The 17,771-nt window shown below is 47.1% G+C and overlaps 1 protein-coding gene across 1 annotated transcript in view; it reads right to left on the reverse strand.

Annotated features, from left to right (window-relative positions):
• The window catches only part of CCDC180 (coiled-coil domain containing 180), an 81,346-nt gene that overhangs the window by 50,652 nt on the left and 12,923 nt on the right, over positions 1–17,771 (reverse strand). The window contains 7 exon segments of the mRNA XM_024734429.1: positions 2,318–2,508; positions 3,603–3,725; positions 4,400–4,587; positions 14,679–14,732; positions 15,209–15,334; positions 16,065–16,211; positions 16,932–17,095. Coding sequence (XP_024590197.1) covers positions 2,318–2,508; positions 3,603–3,725; positions 4,400–4,587; positions 14,679–14,732; positions 15,209–15,334; positions 16,065–16,211; positions 16,932–17,095 — 993 coding nt within the window.

Here is a 17,771-nt window from a genome sequence, read left to right on the forward strand (position 1 = left end):
AGTCACTGGACAAAGTGGCGCTGGACTTCCCAGATCCCTGCACGTGATGCCGAGGTCCACGGTTCATGGGGTCTGGGTGTGGGAGGAGAGAGCTGGGATCCCAGGACAAACTATCTCAGCAGGGAGGACCAGGTGGGTGAGCACGACCTCAGCTTTGGAATAAAAATCCCTTAATGTGCTGCCCACAGGGCAAGCGCCACAGAAATGCAGCAGTTCTCAGTGACGCCTGCCATTCCTCGGGGCCCTGACATGTGCAGCACTTTCCAGACTTTTTCTTATGTAGTCCTCATGGCACACCTACCACCAAGGAAGACTGCAGGGCCTGGGCAGCAGCTGATGGGGCCCAGGCTGGCCCTCCAGAGGGGGGGGTCTCTCAACCTTGTCAACCAAATGCCCCTGGACTAAGGTGGCCCCACTAGAGCCCGGGTGCCCCGACTATGAGAGCTGCTAACAGCTCTGGCTTCTTGGCCACTTGTCCCAGGAACTTGGGGGCTTGGTTTACACTAGCGGTGATCTACCCGTACCCCACGTTTCTCTTCCACCCACCAGAGGTCCTGTCCTGTGTGAATGAATACACAAGTTGACCGGTTTGGCTGGCCAAATTTTCAAGGAGGGGACAAGGCACCCCAGAGAGGTGCCGATGCTGAGTCAGTGATCCCAGTCCCTTTGAGGGTGGCAGGGCCTGGTAGGTTATAAGCACATCTCTCTTCTTGTGTCCTTGTCTGTCTGTGCCAGGAAGCCAGCACAATGCCAGCGCCCTCCATGAGAAGTGCCTTTCCCCAAACAGTGTCCTGTGGGTGCCAAGAGTGCCTGACTGATGTTATATCCAGTTATGGGGAGGATAGGTGGCTCTAGGCAAAACTCTGGGGAGGAGGGGACCCTTGGGAAGCACAGGGAGATGTCAGGAGTCCGAGTCTGGTAGAAAACAGGTCAGCTGAGAGGGGCCTGGGACCCCTGTAGGAGGCAGAGTCACAGCCAGGCTGCACAAGACAATCCTCCCAGGAGGTGGGAGGGAGGGTGGTCAGGTTCCAGCTGTGTGTGCCTCTGGATCCCTGCATGGGGCATCAGGGACAGGGCTGGAGAATGCTGACCTCCAGTCTGTGCCTGGGTGGCCAGTGGGTTTGCCCAGCTGTTCAGGGTGCTGAGTGTCAGAAGCCTCAGGGGACCTTTTCCTGGGAAAACTCAAAGGGCAGGGCAAAGACTTTTACCCAGTCAATCCCTGCTCCAATGGGGGTTAAAAGGAACACAAAGGCAGATACAGCAGGACTGACTTCCTGTCCCAGAGTCCCAGACTCGAGAAGGTTTATGGCTGGTGCAGAGCTTAACGAGCCTAAGGGAAGCCCAGCTCCTGCTACATTCGCCAAAGTGCCCCGTAAGGAAGCACTTTTCCTTTTCCTTTCCATTCCTTTCTCCCTGCTTGAGGAGTCTAAGCTCAGGGAGCTGAAACGGCATATGCTCAGGAATCTCAAGTTCAACTTCTGAACTCAGAGGTTCAGAAGGAACTCCTGATCTCCCTGTGCCAACCCCACTTGCTCCCATCTCAGGCAATGGCACCTCTGCTGTCCACCCAAGCGCTCAGGCCAGAGACCTAGGACTCTCAAGAGCCCTCTCCTCCCACCCAATCTGTCACCTAGTCCCGCGGGTTCTGCCTCCAAAATAAACCTGAAGTGCACTGTGTCCCTCTCACAGCCCCACAGAGCTTGCGTGGACTGTGGTGGCCTCCTCCCTGGCCTCCCTGCCTTTCCTTACAGCCCCCACATTCTACACACCGCACAACCTGAAGGCCTTCAAAATGCAAATCAGCTGTTCACTTCAGTACAGTCCAAAATACGGACTGTGGCCTGCACATCTCTCCTGGCCTCATCTCCCAGCCCTCTCCGCAGGCCCGCTGACTTCTTCAGCCTTCTGAACAGATATGCCGGTACTGTCTCAGAGCCCTGCTCTGTGTTTCCTTTCCTCATCCTCTCATCTCAGCTGAGGCCCCTCCTCAGACAGCTTTCCTGACTCCTGTCCCACCACCCTGTCCTCAGTGTCAGAGCCTTCCCCGCTTTGGGGAGACCTGCTTATTTATGCACTGTTGAAGCCTCAAGTTCCAGGAGGTTGGGATCCGCATACCCAGTGCCCCGGCAAGGGAGAGGGCAGAAGAGAGGGAGAAGCAAACAATCCTGCAAAGTAGGTGTTATTACCGCTCTCTCTCAGGGGAGGTACCTGGGACTTCATTCCTATCTGGTACTCATCTTGTGTGAGCTCTTTTTGAGTTTTTGAAAATTCTAACCACCCCTAGTGTGTGGGATGTGGCCTGGACAGCAGGACCTACCTGTAGAGAACAGGGTTTTCTGTGACCCAGTCATTGGGTAGGCTGTGCGCCCACTTCCGCTGCCGAGGAGACATCATCTCCCCTTCACGAATATCCATCTTCGTCATCAAGAGCTTCCTGCCATCCTTTGGGGCCATGGAACGCTCCATAGCTCGCTTCCTGGTGGATGCCAGGGAGTGGACCAGCTGTACCTAAATCCAGGAAGGTCCAGGTTAGGGGGATCAGAACTGCAGACTTCCCAGCACCCAGGCTGACTGCGCTGTCTTAGGTCAAGTGGGAGCCGGCCAGCAGGAAGGCATTTTGAGGGAGGCCTGCAACCCCAGGGCACGCTCCATGCAGGTGGGCTCTCCCCTCCCCATATCAGTCATTCAGCCATTTCTAGGAGGGTATCTTTTAAGAAATTTTAATGAGGACCAAGATGCTCATCCCCACATTTTTATAATCACAAGGAATTGGAAAAATGGAACTGTCCAACAATAGGAGATTGGTTGAGTAAACCCAGTATGACCCTTCAGGTGAATGTTAGGAATTTATTAAAAATGAGACTTACAAAGGATTTTTTATGACATGAGGAAATGCTCAGGATATGATATACCATAAAATATATCAATTAAGAGCATAAATTACCAAGCCTTCCACAGAGAGCATTATTTAGGGCTCAAAGTAGGAATAAAAATCCCTTTTAAATAAGCAGTACACAACTTCAAAAGAAGGGTTTGAGTCTGTGTGTTTCTTTTAAGATATTGTTTCATCTGTGCAGTTTTTTATAGATGACAAGGCAATGCCAACAACCTATATGGCTGTCAAGAGGGCATTATTACCTTAATAAATTATGGGAAGTCCTAGGTCAAAAACTAAGCAGCCACTAAACATCGTGAAGTTCATGAATGTGCAGTGACAAGGAAAGGTCTCTGGGATAATTTAACCAGGGAAAAAGTAGGTTTTAAGACACTGCTATAGAATCAAACCCAGTTTTTAAACAGAAGAATAAGAAATGCTTTCATGCTAGGTAAAAGCTCCAGGACACCCAATGGCTAATTCTGGCTATTTCTGAGTAATTTAAATTTAATTTAATTTAATTTAATTTTCTAATTTTCAGAAACAGACATTCTAATTTTGTATCCTTACATTTCAGGAGCCAATAAGAATTATTTTTAATCTAAGCAATTTCAAAGCCCTTATTTCATCAGATTCCAGGCAAGGAAGTCTTCAGAGGGAGGGAAGTTTCCAGGGGGCCGGAGGGAAGTGGGGGGCAGGAAAAGGGGGAACAGAAGGACAGGCTTACCTCAGCCTCGAAGATCTGCTGGTAGACTTTCCCGCCGGGAATTTGGGTCACCTTCCCCACTGAGGACATCTTGGCCTCTGGCTGGACACCCCTGCAGGGAAGCTGTTGCCTGGGGTTTGGTCTCTATTAGACCCGGACGGATACTGACAAACCTCCCCCTACCCCTCCGAGGACAAGTCCTCCCCCGAGGACAAGGCTCCCCAGGCAGACAGGCTGGCCGGGTCCACGGGGGCTGAGACTCCTCTACCCTGGGAGAAAGCATCAGGGGCCCTCTCAGGCCTCAGGGTTCTTACTTTAAAAGAAGAGGGGGAGGGGTGCGAAGAAGCAAAAGGGAAACAAACCTCAGGCAAGAACCTAACTCGAACTCACTGAGAAGGTCGGCTCTCCCAGCCACGCCAGGCGCAAATCCGAGGCTGACGTTGGTGACAAAGAGTAATAGCTATTGCTTGTGCTTCACTCTCTCAAGCTCTTCCGGGAAAAGTCTACGTGCCCAAGGTATCAGCTGGGCTTTCAACCCGGCCTTGAACCCCCAACTGGCGCAGAACGCGGTTCGAGGACTTCCCCCGCACCCCTCCCCCCCTAACAAAGGACACCTGGGTAGGAGGACGTGGAGGGAGGGAGCGGCCTGATTCTGGCCACGCTCATTAGGCACCTACTGAATGCTGAGAAGCCCAGCAGGCTCCTCTCACACCTGCCCCACAAACCCATCAAGGAGAAGGGGCAGTCTCAGGGCAGGCCCTCTAAGCCCCTCCAAGTGGAGGGAGGCCCTGCGCCCAGAGACCCGGCCGCGCCCGCACCTGCACCAGCAGAAAGCACCACTCAAGTCCAACCTCAACTGCAACTAGACACACTTGGTCTCCAAGGCAACGCAGAGGGGCGGGAGCTCCGTCGGCCCCGCCCTCACGCACTTTCCCAGGAGGAGGCGGGTTGCGCTTAGCGACGGGGAGCCCCCCCTCGTGGAGTAGTGAAACTCCTGCCAGTTTCTCTGTGCAGGGGATACCTCAGGGCTGGCAGGAGCATCCAGAGAAGCACATTGACTATTCCGAAAACTAGCAGGAGACAGGAAATGCATCTCTGAGCCATTGTGGTCAAGAAAAACCATCCTATCTTCTTTGTCTTGGTTAAAACCAATCTCTGCTGGGAAGTAGCATAGAGTAGTGCGTGGCTATAAATAAGAAGTGGAAAGCATCTCTAAAAGAGACCATCTCTTTCTCAGACTAAAAGAGAATCCAGGCCTCAGGCTTGAATGGAATTACAATTAAAAGGCTAATTTATGTGACTCTTTGAGTTCCATTCACCCAACTCACCACTGCTGCATAACCCTCCTAAAATACAGCTCTGATGTACCCACTCTCCTGCTCAAAAGGCCCTCACCAGCTCTGCAGCCCCTACCAAACCCAGCCCACAGTCCCTAGATGACCTCAGAGCCCCACCCCCACCGCATCCGGTTCCCGCCCTGACTCTCCCTGCTTCAGCAAACTCCTCACTCTTCCTACATCTGCCACTGCCCCCTGCCCTTCCTCACCCTGCTCCTCTGCTGGGCTCCTTCTGTTTCCACACACCCCAAACCCACCCATACTTCCAGCCACTGCCAGTGACAGGATCCCCCCCACTCACTCTGACCCTCATCTCCCTTTCCTCACCCCGTCACCTCTCCTTTCCCTGAACGTGCTTGTACGTTGGTCGCTGTCAAATGCAGGAGTTCAGGGCATCCTACTGGAAGGGGTTTTCTGAGGGGCAGGTGTGCCCTCCTAACTTTCGTCCAGCTTCCACTGCCCTCAGCAGTGTCCTGCACATAATTCAGACACACTGAGTGCTCCCTGGTAAACGCACGAATGCCCGGAATGTCCTGGTCTGACTCTCCCAGAGTTGGCTCTTTCCCACACACAGGCACCCAGAGTCCTGCACGGCCAGGGCTGAAGATACTTGTGGCTGACACTGAACTTGGTGAGGGTTTCCTGTAGGTGTGGGGTTCCTGACTCCTCAGAGAATCCCTCCCCTCAGCAGGGATCCCTGTCCCAATTGCTCATAAATGCTCCCTATGTCAACTTCCTTGAATAAGTGATCATTCTGTCCATACTAGTTTCAGAAATTAAGAAACAGTGAGTAGAAACCCTTTTATTCCCCTTCTTTGGTCCCAGGTTTTATTAACAAGGTGAAATATTGTAACAAGTGATTGGACTAATTTTAGCTGGAAGTAGAGAAAGTATATTTAAGTGAGGTTAAGGGTGAAAAACACAATAAAAAATAAGAAATGTCCAGGAATTATTTGCAGTTAGCGAGATCTCTGTCTTGTCTAAGAGGCCCTGTTGGCTTGGCCCTTCTACATCAGAAACTGTGTTTTGCCTGCTCAGATAGATGCTTCCTGGGTTCCGAGTAAGTTTAATACTCTCAATAACTATGAGAGGGGTACTGTAATTAGATGAAGAAACTGAGGCTCAGAGAGTTGGTAACTTGGCCAAGATCTCCAAGATAGGAAGTGATTAAATCCAGGATGTGAACCTCGACCATGTAATTCCAGAGTTTTGAACCAAACACTATGTCATCTGACCTTGGGACTAACCAGAAAAAAAGTTCTGGATCCAACTGATAGGATTTGTGTGTTGAACTATAGCACACATACCGAAAAGTATGGAAATCATAAGTGTATAGCTTAATATATTATCCAGTGGGAATACACCTGGTAACCAGTACCCACAAGAAATAGAACATTACCAGCTCTCCAGGAGCCCCCTTTGTGTACCCATCCCAAGTCACTGCCCTCTCCTCCCCAAGGGTAACAAATATTCTAACTTATGAATTAGTTTTGCTTGTTTTTGAACTTAAATGGAATAATACAGAATGTACCCTTTTATGTCGGACTTCTTTCATTATGTTTGTAAGTTTCAAACATATTTTTGAATGTGGCTGTAGTTCATTTTTATTTCTGATATCCCATTACCAAAAAATATAACCCATCGTATTTATCCTTTCTATTATTGATGCACATTTGGGTGGTTTCCAGTTTAGAGAATTACCAAATAATGCTGCTCTGAACATTCTTTTGCATGGTGAACATATGTAGGCATTTCTATTTTATGTCTATTCATATTTTCATATACTTAAGGCTATTCACATTTCTTTTTCCATGAACTGTGGGTTCATGTCTTTTGCCAATTTTTCTACTGTGTGTCTGTTTTGGGTTTTTTAATTTGTTTGTTTGTTTGTTTTGCTATGTATTGTTAAGACGTTACTTCTCCCCAAATTGATCCATAGATTTATACAATCACAATAAAGTATCTCAGCAGATGTCTGGTGGACACTGACTATTTGATTTCAAAATTTCCATAGAAGTACAAATGGCCAAGAATAGTCAAGACCATCTCAAAGAAGAATAAACTTGAACGGCTTACATGACCAGATATTAAGTCTTAGAATAAAGTTACAATCATCAGGGCAATGTGCTGTAGTAGCGCAAGGATAAACACAAAGAGAAACAGAGAGTCCAACTCAGACCCACACATACAAACATTTATGTTGTATATACTAAAGAGGCCCTGCAGAGCAATGGGGAGAGGATAGTCTTAGTAAACAGCCCAGGGTCGCTAGTTATCCATATGGGAAAGAAATTAATCTTGACTCCTACCTTACACCATGAACAAAAAATCAATTCCAGGTGGATTTAAAATCTAAATGTGGAAGTTTAAAATAATAGCATTTGTATTAGATAACATAGGAGAATATTTTCTTGACCTTGGGGCATAAAGACAAAAATTATTAAACTGGATCTTATTAAAACTAAGAGCTTCACTTCATCAAAAGATGCCTTCAAGAGAGTAAGAAAGAGCAGAAGGAGAATAAATATGTGTCATATATTTATCTGGAAAAAGCCTCACAAAGGATACGTAACTAATTTCTGTGAATTAATAAGAGGAAAGAGACAATCTACCTGAAAAAAGAAATGGGCAAAAGATTTGACTAGGTATTTCACAGAAAGATAACCAAATGGCCCACAGGTACATAAAAAGCTGCCCAATATCATTACTCATCGGGAAAATGCAGATTAAAACCACAATGAAACTACACGTGTACCAGAATGGCTGAAAAATGCTGACAATACCAAGTGTTGGTGAGGACGTGAAGCAACTGGAACTCTCATACACTGCTATGTGTGTAAACTCCTACAACCACTTTCAAAATCTCTTTGATAGTATCTCCTAAAAATGGACTTACACATACTCAATGACCCCAAAATTCCATTCCTGGGTAAATGCCTCAGGCTCAGTCATAATATGACAAAATTATGAACGTTTAAAATTTGACAATACATCCTAAAGCTGGGGGAGAAGTAGAAAAGTGATGCTTCCTCTCCAGACTCTCCAGGCCCATCAGGTCCAGCAGTCTGTAGACCTGCCTGATTGCACTGGGGGTGCCTGCATAGCTCCAGAGAACTTGGAGTACTCTGAGGTGGCATGTTGGTGGGGGGGACGGCAAAAACTCACATCCTGGGCAGAGCCACTGGTCCAGTGAGCAGTATGCTCTGCAAGGCTCAGCTGGAGCAAGCCAGGCTCCAGCTCCCCACCTCATAGCTCATTCTCTTACCTTCCCCAGGAATGCCGAACCTCAGGAACTTCTCCTCACCGCACGCCATCCTCTCTGCTCTGCAGAGCACCTCCACTCACCATCTGAAGAAGACATGGGGAGAAGTTTCCAGGTGTGTAGGCCTCTCTCCATACGAGCACCAGGTGGATGAGGAATCTCCCATAAGGCTGGCATTGCCCCCTCTTTCAACTGTCCAGACCTCCTGGGAGGCAGCGAACCCTGGGGACAGGGACTGGGCTGGTGGATGCGGTCTCTCAGCCTCCCTAGGACTGCTTCAAAAATCCGTTTCCTTAAATATCAGAGACTGGGTTGGGCCAAATCGGAGATGTTCAAGTGTTTCCTTTATAGCAACAAAATATGTCCGTTTGAAACGAAATTTAGTCAAAATAGAACTGCTCAGAAGAAATGGGAGTGGAGGCCCCAGGCAGCCAACACAAGGGCTCCCCCCAGGCCCACGGAGCCCTTAGAGCTCAGAGGAACCAGGTGGAAACCCTCATCTAGACAGTTTGGATCATTTGGGTTCTCAAATAAAAGGGATTTGCACTCACACCCCTCCCATTATTCACAAATTTCTCCTTCCTTCTTTCCTTTTCCCTCCCCTGAGGAAGAGTTCCCCAAATTTTCAACAGCTGGTGGCAAAGATGACTCACAGAGCTGGGAGCTGCTCATCGAGGCAGAGTGGAGTCTGGAAGTCTAGAAAGAGAGAGGGAGAGGGGCACGAGACGCGGTGCCGTTTCATTTCTCACTTAAGGTATCTTTGAAAAATTCCAGTTTTGTCTTGTCTAAATTAACAGGAAAAGGGGTCTGTTTGGTCCGTGGGCAGGTGGGAGACAGTTTGGGGGCAGGAGGCCCTGGTAATGGGATAAAGTGGCAACAGCTGGCTGTTCCAGGTGGGGATGCTGAACCGGCAGAATCAGCAGGTGTCTGGCTTCCATGCTGGTCCATCCCGCTGGCATTTAGCTTCTTCCAGGCTGGTGGGGCGGGTGGGAGTTCCTTTCTTTACTAAACCAGCCTAGCCTGTCCTCAGGAAGCCGGGCCCCTGCTGCTCCTCTGGTCTTCCCTCCATCTCCCAGGAGAGGGCACCCTGCCTTCACCAAGGATGGGCACTGCAGGGGACTCCCACGGGCCAAGTGGACGAACGGGCTGCCTAGCCTTGGGTCCAAATGGCTGGATCAGGGACATAAGACACCCATCCCGGTTTCCTAGATGGCGAAGCAGCAGAGCTGCAGGAGATTTTGGTCTGGAGCTGGAGTCAGCCTTCCCCTCAGATGGTACCATGGAGGAGAAAGAGATGTGGGTTCCTCCAAGTCTCTTCCTGACTGAGGCCTTGGTCTCCCTGTCTGTCATCAGAGAAGACTGGGTTAGAAGGTCCCTGAGTCTCAGCTCCCGTGTCCCCCCAGCTTTGGAGTCCACAGCGTGGCCCAGGTCCAAGTCCTGTTTTCTGGGTGTGCACTGCCCCCTCAAGGGCCTTGGTGGTAGTGCAACATGAAAGGGGCGAGGATGGGGTACTAGTGATGGGCTAGGGGGCTCTTTCTGATGGACTTTAGCCGTCTGCCTCCTAGGGGAATCAGATCAACCTCCAGAAAAGGAATATTCCTCTAGAAAAGGAATAAGGTGAACAGCTGTGGTACTCGCTGTGGGAGAGTGGTAGAGGAGTGGAAATCAGAGACCCTCTGTGCAGGACACTCCCTGCTCCATCCCAAGTCTTACATTTACTGGGAGAATTTGATAATACAGAAGTGGGAGACCCATTGAATTGGTAGATGGGGGAAGGGGGCTGGCATCAAGGACAACTTCCCAGAGGAAGGGCTATTTACACCCATCTCTGAAAACAGGTAGGACCTGGATGGAACTGGAGGGAACGGAGGGTTCCTGTGGGTGCCTCTCAAAGGTTTCAACTGAATGACTGAGACCCACTCACATTTTCAAAGGTAATATCCTCTATAGTCAACTGATTGTAGATGTGTTTGATTAAATAACCGGGAACTATAACCTTGCCAAATTGACATGGAGGACCATCACAGTTCTAATAATCCTTTATGTATACTGAATATTAGATGCTTATCAGGTCTAATATTTTCTTCCATTCCATGGGTTGTTTTTCACTCTCCTGATAGTGTCCTTTGATGCACAAAAGTTTATCATATTTATGAAGGCTTAATAGATTGTCTTATGAACTTATCTATTATTTCTTTTCTTGCTTGTGCTTTGGATGTTATATCTAAGAATCCTTTACCAAATCCCATATCATATTTACCCCTTTAAGAACTTTATAGTTCTAGCTCTTAAATTTAGGTTTGCTCCATTTTGAGTTTTGCATATGGTATAAGGTAAGGATCCAAATTCATTCTTCTGCATGCGGATATTCAGTTTTCCCAGCACCATTTGTTGAAAACACTGTTTTCCACATTCCGTGGTCTTTACCATTTGCTGAATTTCAACCATTTGTTGAAAATCGTATGACCATAGATAGAGTTTATTTCTGGACTCTCAGTCTATTCCACTGGTCTATGTCTATCTTTATGCCAATGATGCACTGTTGGATTACTACTGCTTTATAGTAAGACTAAAAATCAGGCAGTGTGTTTTCTAACTTTGTTCACCTTTTCCAACGTTGTTTTGGCTATTCCTTGCAATTCCATATGAATTTTAGGGTCAGCTTTTCCATTTCTGCAAGAAAGATTTGTTGCAGTTTTATAGGGATTGCATTGGACGTACAGATTACTTTAGAGAGTACTGCCATCTTATCATAAGTTTTCCAATCCATTAACATGGCATAGATTTTCATTTATTTATGACTTCTTTAGCTTTTTTTTTCAGAAATGTTTAGTGGTTTTCAGAGTACAAGTCTAGTACCTCCTGGTTAAATATTTTTTAAGTACTTTATTATTTTTAATGCTCTTGCAAATAATTTTCCTCAGGTTGCTCATTTCTATAGAATTATAATAAACTTTCATTTCTACAGTTGTATTGAATGGCAATTGATAGATGAGTGTTAATCTGTATCCTGTAACATTGTTGAACTCATTTATTAGCTCTAACAGTTTCTTTTTGCTTCTATTTTTATTCCTTAAGAGTTTATAAAATCATGATATCAGCAAGTAGAAATATTTTTACTTTGGTTACTATAATCTTGAAGTTCTTGCATCTATTTTCATAAGGGATATTTGTCTGTAGTTCTCTTTGCTTGGGAAGTTTTAGTCTGCTCGCTTATCAGCATTATGCTGGCCTCATAGAATGCGATAGGAAATGTTTCCTCTTCTTCTATTTTTTAGGAAGAGTTTGAGAAGAATGTATTTTAATCTTTTTAAATGTTTTGTAGAATTCACTTGTGAAGCCATCCAGTCTTGGGCATGTCTTTGTTGTAGTTTTGTTTGTTTTTGTTTTTTAAATATTCAATCTCGGGCTTCCCTGGTGGCACAGCAGTTAAGAATCCACCTGCCAATGCAGGGGACACGGGTTCGAGCCCTGGTCCAGGAAGATCCCACATGCCGCAGAGCAACTAAGCCCGTGCGCCACAACTACTGAGCCTGTGCCCTAGAGTCCGTGAGCCTCAACTACTGAGGCCTGCACGCCTAGAGCCCGTGCTCCGCAACAAGAGAAGCCACCGCAATGAGAAAGCCAGCGCACTGCAACAGAGACCCAACTCAGCCAAATTAATTAATTAATTATTTTTTTTAAAAAAGCATTCAATCTCTTTACTTGTTATAGGTCTATTAGGAGTTTCTATTTCTTCTTGAGTCAACTTTGTTAGTTTGTGTCCTTATAGGAATTTGTCCATTTCATCTGGGTTATCCAATTCGTTAGAGTACAAATATTCACGATATACTTTCATAATCATTTTTATTCCTGTAGAGTCAGTAGTATTATCCAACTTTCATTTCTGTTTTTAATAACTTGGTCTATTCTCTTTTTCTTAGTGATTCTAGCTTCAAATTTCATCAGTTTTGTTCATCTTCTCACAGAATCCACTTTTGGTTTGATTCACTGTCTCTGTTGTTTTCCTTTATTATTTTATTTATTTATTTTTTTTGGAATATAATGGCTTTACAATGTTGTGTTAGTTTCTGTTGTAGAACAAAGTGAATCAGCTATATGTATACATATATCCCTTCCCTCTTGAGCCTCCCTCTCACCCCTCCCCGCCATCCAACCCACCTAGGTCATCACAGAACACCAAGCTAAGCTCCCTGTGCTATACAGTAGTTTCCCACTAGCTATCTATTTTACATATGGTAGTGTATATATGTCAAGGCCACTCTCTCAATTTGTCCCACCCTCCCCTTCCCCCACTGTGTCCACAGGTCCATTCTCTACATCTGCATCTCTTTTCCTGCTCTGCAAATAGGTTCATCAGTACCGTTTTCCTGTTCTTTATTTTATCTATGCTCTCATATTTATTATTACCCTCTTTTTGCTAGCTTCAGGTTTAGTTTACTCTTCCTTTTCTAGTCCTCAAGGTGTCAAGTTAGGTTATTGTTTTGGGATCTTGCTTCTTTTTAATGTAGACGTTTACAACTATAAATTCTCCTGTGAGCACTGCTTTTTCTGCATGTCATAAGTTTTGGTATGTTGTATATTCATTTTCATTTGATTCAAGATATTTCCTAGTATCCCTCATTTTCAACTTTCACCCATTGGGTGTTTAATGTTGTATTTCTTAATTTTCACATATTTGTGATTTTCCCCCAGTTTTCCTCCTGTTACTGATATTTAGTTTGATTCCATTGTGGTCAGAAACGACACTTTTCATGATTTCAATTTTTAAAAATTTACTAAGACTTGTTTGGTGGCCTAACATATGGTCTATCCTGGAGAATGTTCTTTATGCACTTGAGAAGAATATGTATTCTGCCGTTGTTGGGTGGAGGGTTAGGTCTAATTGGTTTATGGTGTTGTTCAAATTCTTTATTTCCTTACTGATTTCCGTCTGGTTGTAATATCCATTATTGAAAGGGGAGTACTAATATCTCCACTATTAATGTGGAACTGTCCATTTCTCCCTTCAATTCTGTCAGGTTTTGCTTCATATGTTTTGGGGCCTCTGCTGTTAGATATATATATATGTTTATAATTATTATACCTTCTTGATGGATTATACCTTTTATCAATATATAATGTCCTCAAGGATGAGAGATACCTGATCCCTGCCCTTGAGCAGCTCACACACCAGTCCAGGGAAGAGGCTGGGAGACAACTGTAGCAAGAGCTGCAAACAGAGGCCTTGCCACATGCTGCAGGCAGAACCTCATCTCCTCAGGTGTCCTGTGTCCCTGGAGTGGTGACTGCACGTAGCAAGTACTTGGTCAGCACTGGCTGGGTGCAAGTGAGGGGCACTGGCTGTGAGGTCTGCACTAGCTTTCATTTAGAGAAACTGAGACTCATTCTAGTGGCAGAGCTGGGACCAAAACCCAGTGCTCCTGACCTTCTGTTTAGCGGCCACTCAACCGTGATGCCAGGGTTGATTTCAGTACTGAGTTCATGGCTGAGATGTTCAGTCATCATGGCCTTATTATTGTATTCATTCCAAGATCCTACTGTGTTACAGCAGATACTTGGTAATGCTGAGTAAAATCTGAGAAGGCCTCTTTCTTTGCGGAGCCGAGAGCATAATGAGAGGTAGGCAGACATTAATCAATCACCACAAAGGGTAACATTACAAACAACGACTGATATTTATTGAGAGTTTAGGATAGGTCAGGCACTAGCTTAGGAGTGTTTGTGTATATTAACTCATTTTATCCTCAAAATAATTTTTGGCGTTGCGGGTATCATTCCCTTTTTATATTAATATGTAGGGGAAAGAAAGCACAGAAAGGTGAGGTAACTTAGCCAATGTCACGCAGCTAGAAAGTGGTGGTGGGGGGATCCCAATACTCTGAGTCCTAGTTTCCTTAGTTTCAAAAAGCAGAATGACAAAGTTTGGTTGCAGACATAAAGTTAAAAGAGATACGTCTGGCAGACACATCTAGCAAAGGACTGGGCTTACAAAAGGTACTCAATAATGATTACTGGATTTCAATGGCTCTGGGATTTGTGAGGTGGATGGGGACTTCCCTCACTCTATGGGTGAGTCCTCCTGGTACTTGCACAGGTTTTGTGAGTGACAGGTCCCCATTTATCAGAGATATTATGCTGGGGAATGAAGAATCTGGGTAAGTACTGGGCCCCCTGCACAAAGAGAAAGGTCCAGGCTTCTCAACCGGGCACCTGGACCCCCTTGGATGGTCTAACCAGCCCCCAGCACCATGCCCTGCATACACCAGAGGGCTCGCCCTCCTCAAACCTGCGCCCACACTTTTGCTCCTGTTGTCCCCCACCTTAAATGCCTGCCCATCACATCTCTGCCTCCTCAGACAAGTGGCTTTCTCAGGGAATGCCCTCTTTGTCAGAGAGAATCTGTACATCTGATTTGTGACCAAGGCCCAGGTCAGTTCTGATCCGTTCCCCATCCCAGTGGATGTGGGAGAGAGAGCTCAGTGTGTGTCTGCTCACCCACCAGACTGGAGGCTGGGATCGTGGATTCCTTCTCTCCCACCACCATAAGACCTAGAAAGGAGGAAACAATGAGGACCCTGTTGGATTAAGGCCATACTTTCTCCCAGAGAAAAACTGTGTCAAACGGTTAAACTCTCCTGATATAAAAATTTTTACCACCTTTTTCAGTGACACAAGGTTCCGCCCTGTGGCTAAATTAAGTGTGTCTCAACATGGATCTCCCCAAGGCTGCCTCCTAACCATGGATAGTGGAAATCATTATTGGGCAAAGTTTGTTCAACAGAAATTCTCTTTAGTTCTTGATCTTTTTACCAAGGGAATGAATTAGACCTGAGACTTCATTGTTCAGCCCAAGTGCCACCCCGTGAATTGCTGGCCTGTATGCCATCTGTGTGGACAGCGCCTGTGCATCCCATCACACTGCAGGGGACAGCTGCTGGGTAGCCTGGGCCTTCTCAGGGGCAGATGTCCTGGAACGGCCTTGTCGCAATGTGGGAGGTCAACGTCAGCTCTCCGAGCACATCAACAGAATCTGGGTAAGTCCCGGGAGCCATGACCTGGCCTCGATTTTCTGAGCGTGACCAGTCTGGGGTTGTTGATCAGGGTCTGCAGCAGTAGCCACCTTGTCCTGGACCTCACTGAGGTGCGGGGACCTAGGACAGAACCAGAACCAGTAGACTGGGAGGAGGGGGCAGCTTGTCTCTGTCCTTCTCAGAGGCTGTAGCGAAAGCTGCCCAGAAGGTGTGAGGTGTGGAAGAAGGAGCTGGACTAGGACTCCTGGGGACATGAGGGCGGCTGGAGGGATGTGAGTTTGTCCCACAGATCTGGGTATCTGCAGCATTGGGAATAGCAATGAAAACGATCCAGGTCAGTGTTGAGTGTCCACGACAGAACATGGCTAACTGGAGGGCTTCCCAGCGGAAGGCAGAGCAGAATAATAGGGGTGGCAGGGGTGGGAGTAGACAGTATAGAACCTTCAGGGGATAGGAGTCAGTGGCTGGGAGAGCTTGTGGTAAGGAATGGGAAAAATTAAGCAAAACTGCACACCATCTTGGAGGGCACCTGGCTTGCAGCCTGGACTATGGGTAGCATCTCAAACAAATGGTTGAATGAAGGACTCAGCTAGCAGAACTAGAGCTCGTTTCTGGAAACAAGGAGCCCAGTTGGCAGGACAAGGACACAAGGCCTCAGGGGTCCTGTAGCCAGGCTGACTGGGGGCAAAGCCTCCTGATCCCCTGAGTAAGAAGGGCTCCCAGGGCAGGGAGTGTGGAGGAAGAGGGGCAGGGAAGGAGGAACCTGGGACATCTCAGGGATCCCAGGGAAGCCTGAAGGTACGTGTTTCCTGGTGTCCGACCCCAGTGTAGGTTCAAACAGGAGACTTACCTGCTGACTGATTTAGGTACCAGTATTTGATGGCCTGCTGCAGCCTCCTCTCTCTGTGGCCTGTGATCAGGATGTGACAAAAGCTGATGAGCACAGGGTTGGTGTGATAATGATCCACATAGAGCATGCCAATCCACGCACGGAACCCTGAAATCCAGAAGGCAAGTCAGGCCACGCAGTACGTCCCAGGATGGCCCAGCTTGTGCTTTTTATGACACGACTGCAGCATCACTTTGTTCCCAAATGGTGCCTGTGTCTTTGCGGAGAATCTAGAAAATGAGCTATAAGGAGCTGGAAAGATTCTTAGAGACCACACCCTAATCTGTTCATTTTATGGGAATTTGAAGCTCATAGCAGCTAGGAGCCTCTGTGTCTTATATGAAGAAGGCGGCAGCCATTAAATGAATGAATGAGTGAATGAACAGACATGGGCCAGAAATAGGACAAAAACTGTTTTTTCTCCACAGAAAAAGCTTTGATTTGGGTGCATTGAAACTGAACAAACCATTTTCTTAACTAAGCTTGCAGCTAACAACACCAGTAATTCTGAGATGTGTTTTCTCAAAAATTTCAGAGCCATGCATTCACAAATTACCTTCTAACTGTTCAGACAGAATTCGCTACCTCTTACTGCCCTTCGTTCTATCTCAAAGGTCTGTCAAACATGCAAGTATTTAATAGCCTGAATTCCCTTCTGACCATTGGGCTGAATAGTTTTGTTTTGTTTTTCTATTCAGCTTTATAGCCTCCATGGGAAGATAAACTCTAAGCATAAGTGAAGTATGAACTCAGGCCTCTGGTACCCGACTTCCAGGCAGCTTCTGCAAAAGTACAAGACCAGCGCTCCCCAGATGCATGGCCACGTACCCATGTCTGCTCTCTCACAGCCACTCTGCAGAATGGTCCTGTCGATGCGGGCGATCAGCCACGTGCCCAGGATGCAGCTGATGAGAAGCCTGGAGAGGCAGGCGCCCAGGCCCAGCAGCACATTGTAGAAGAACAGAAAGTAGTTGAAGTTGTGGAATGCTCTCCTGCAAACAAAAGCAGGTGGAGGGGCAGCACCTTTCAGTATGAGAAGGTGGCTATGCAGGTGGGCTCAGGGGCCCCCCAGACCTGTGGTCAAAGCCTACGTCTCCCATCTCCTAGCTGTGTGACCTTGTGCTGTTAGCAGGAGCTGACTGTCCCCATTTCGCAGCTGATGTGAGGACTGGCTCAGAAACAGTGTAGAGGGTGCTGAGCCCAGGGCAGGCTGAATGTGAGTGTGGACTATAAACCTCATGTGGCTACAGCCGGGTTTGTGGTTATGGCAGAGGGTGTGGCTTTCCCACTGTCCACTGCAACAGTGACCTGCCCCCAGCTAGAACTGCTCCAAGTCCTCCAGATGAAATTTCTCAAATGACCACCTGATCACGTGATCGGTCTCCTGTTGCCTATGGGATGAAGCCCAAACACTGCATACGAATTCTGGGGTCCTCTCTGAGAGGGGCTTTTCTGGCATTACCACTTTGTACCTCCTTCCTGTCCCTCACCATCTAAGGCCACCGCATGGCCACAATATTGGATTCTCACTCGTCTCCCAACACATCCTGCCCTTTCATGGCTTCCTGCTTGCATCGGTGCAGCGGGGGCTGCAGCCACGCCATCTCCTCATCTCTGCCTGTAGGAATCTTACCATCCCTCCGACCTCAGCTCACACGTCCCGCCTGC

The sequence above is a fragment of the Neophocaena asiaeorientalis genome, unplaced genomic scaffold, assembly GCF_003031525.2.
Source record: "Neophocaena asiaeorientalis asiaeorientalis breed wild unplaced genomic scaffold, Neophocaena_asiaeorientalis_V1.1 scaffold192, whole genome shotgun sequence".
NCBI lineage: Eukaryota > Metazoa > Chordata > Mammalia > Artiodactyla > Phocoenidae > Neophocaena > Neophocaena asiaeorientalis.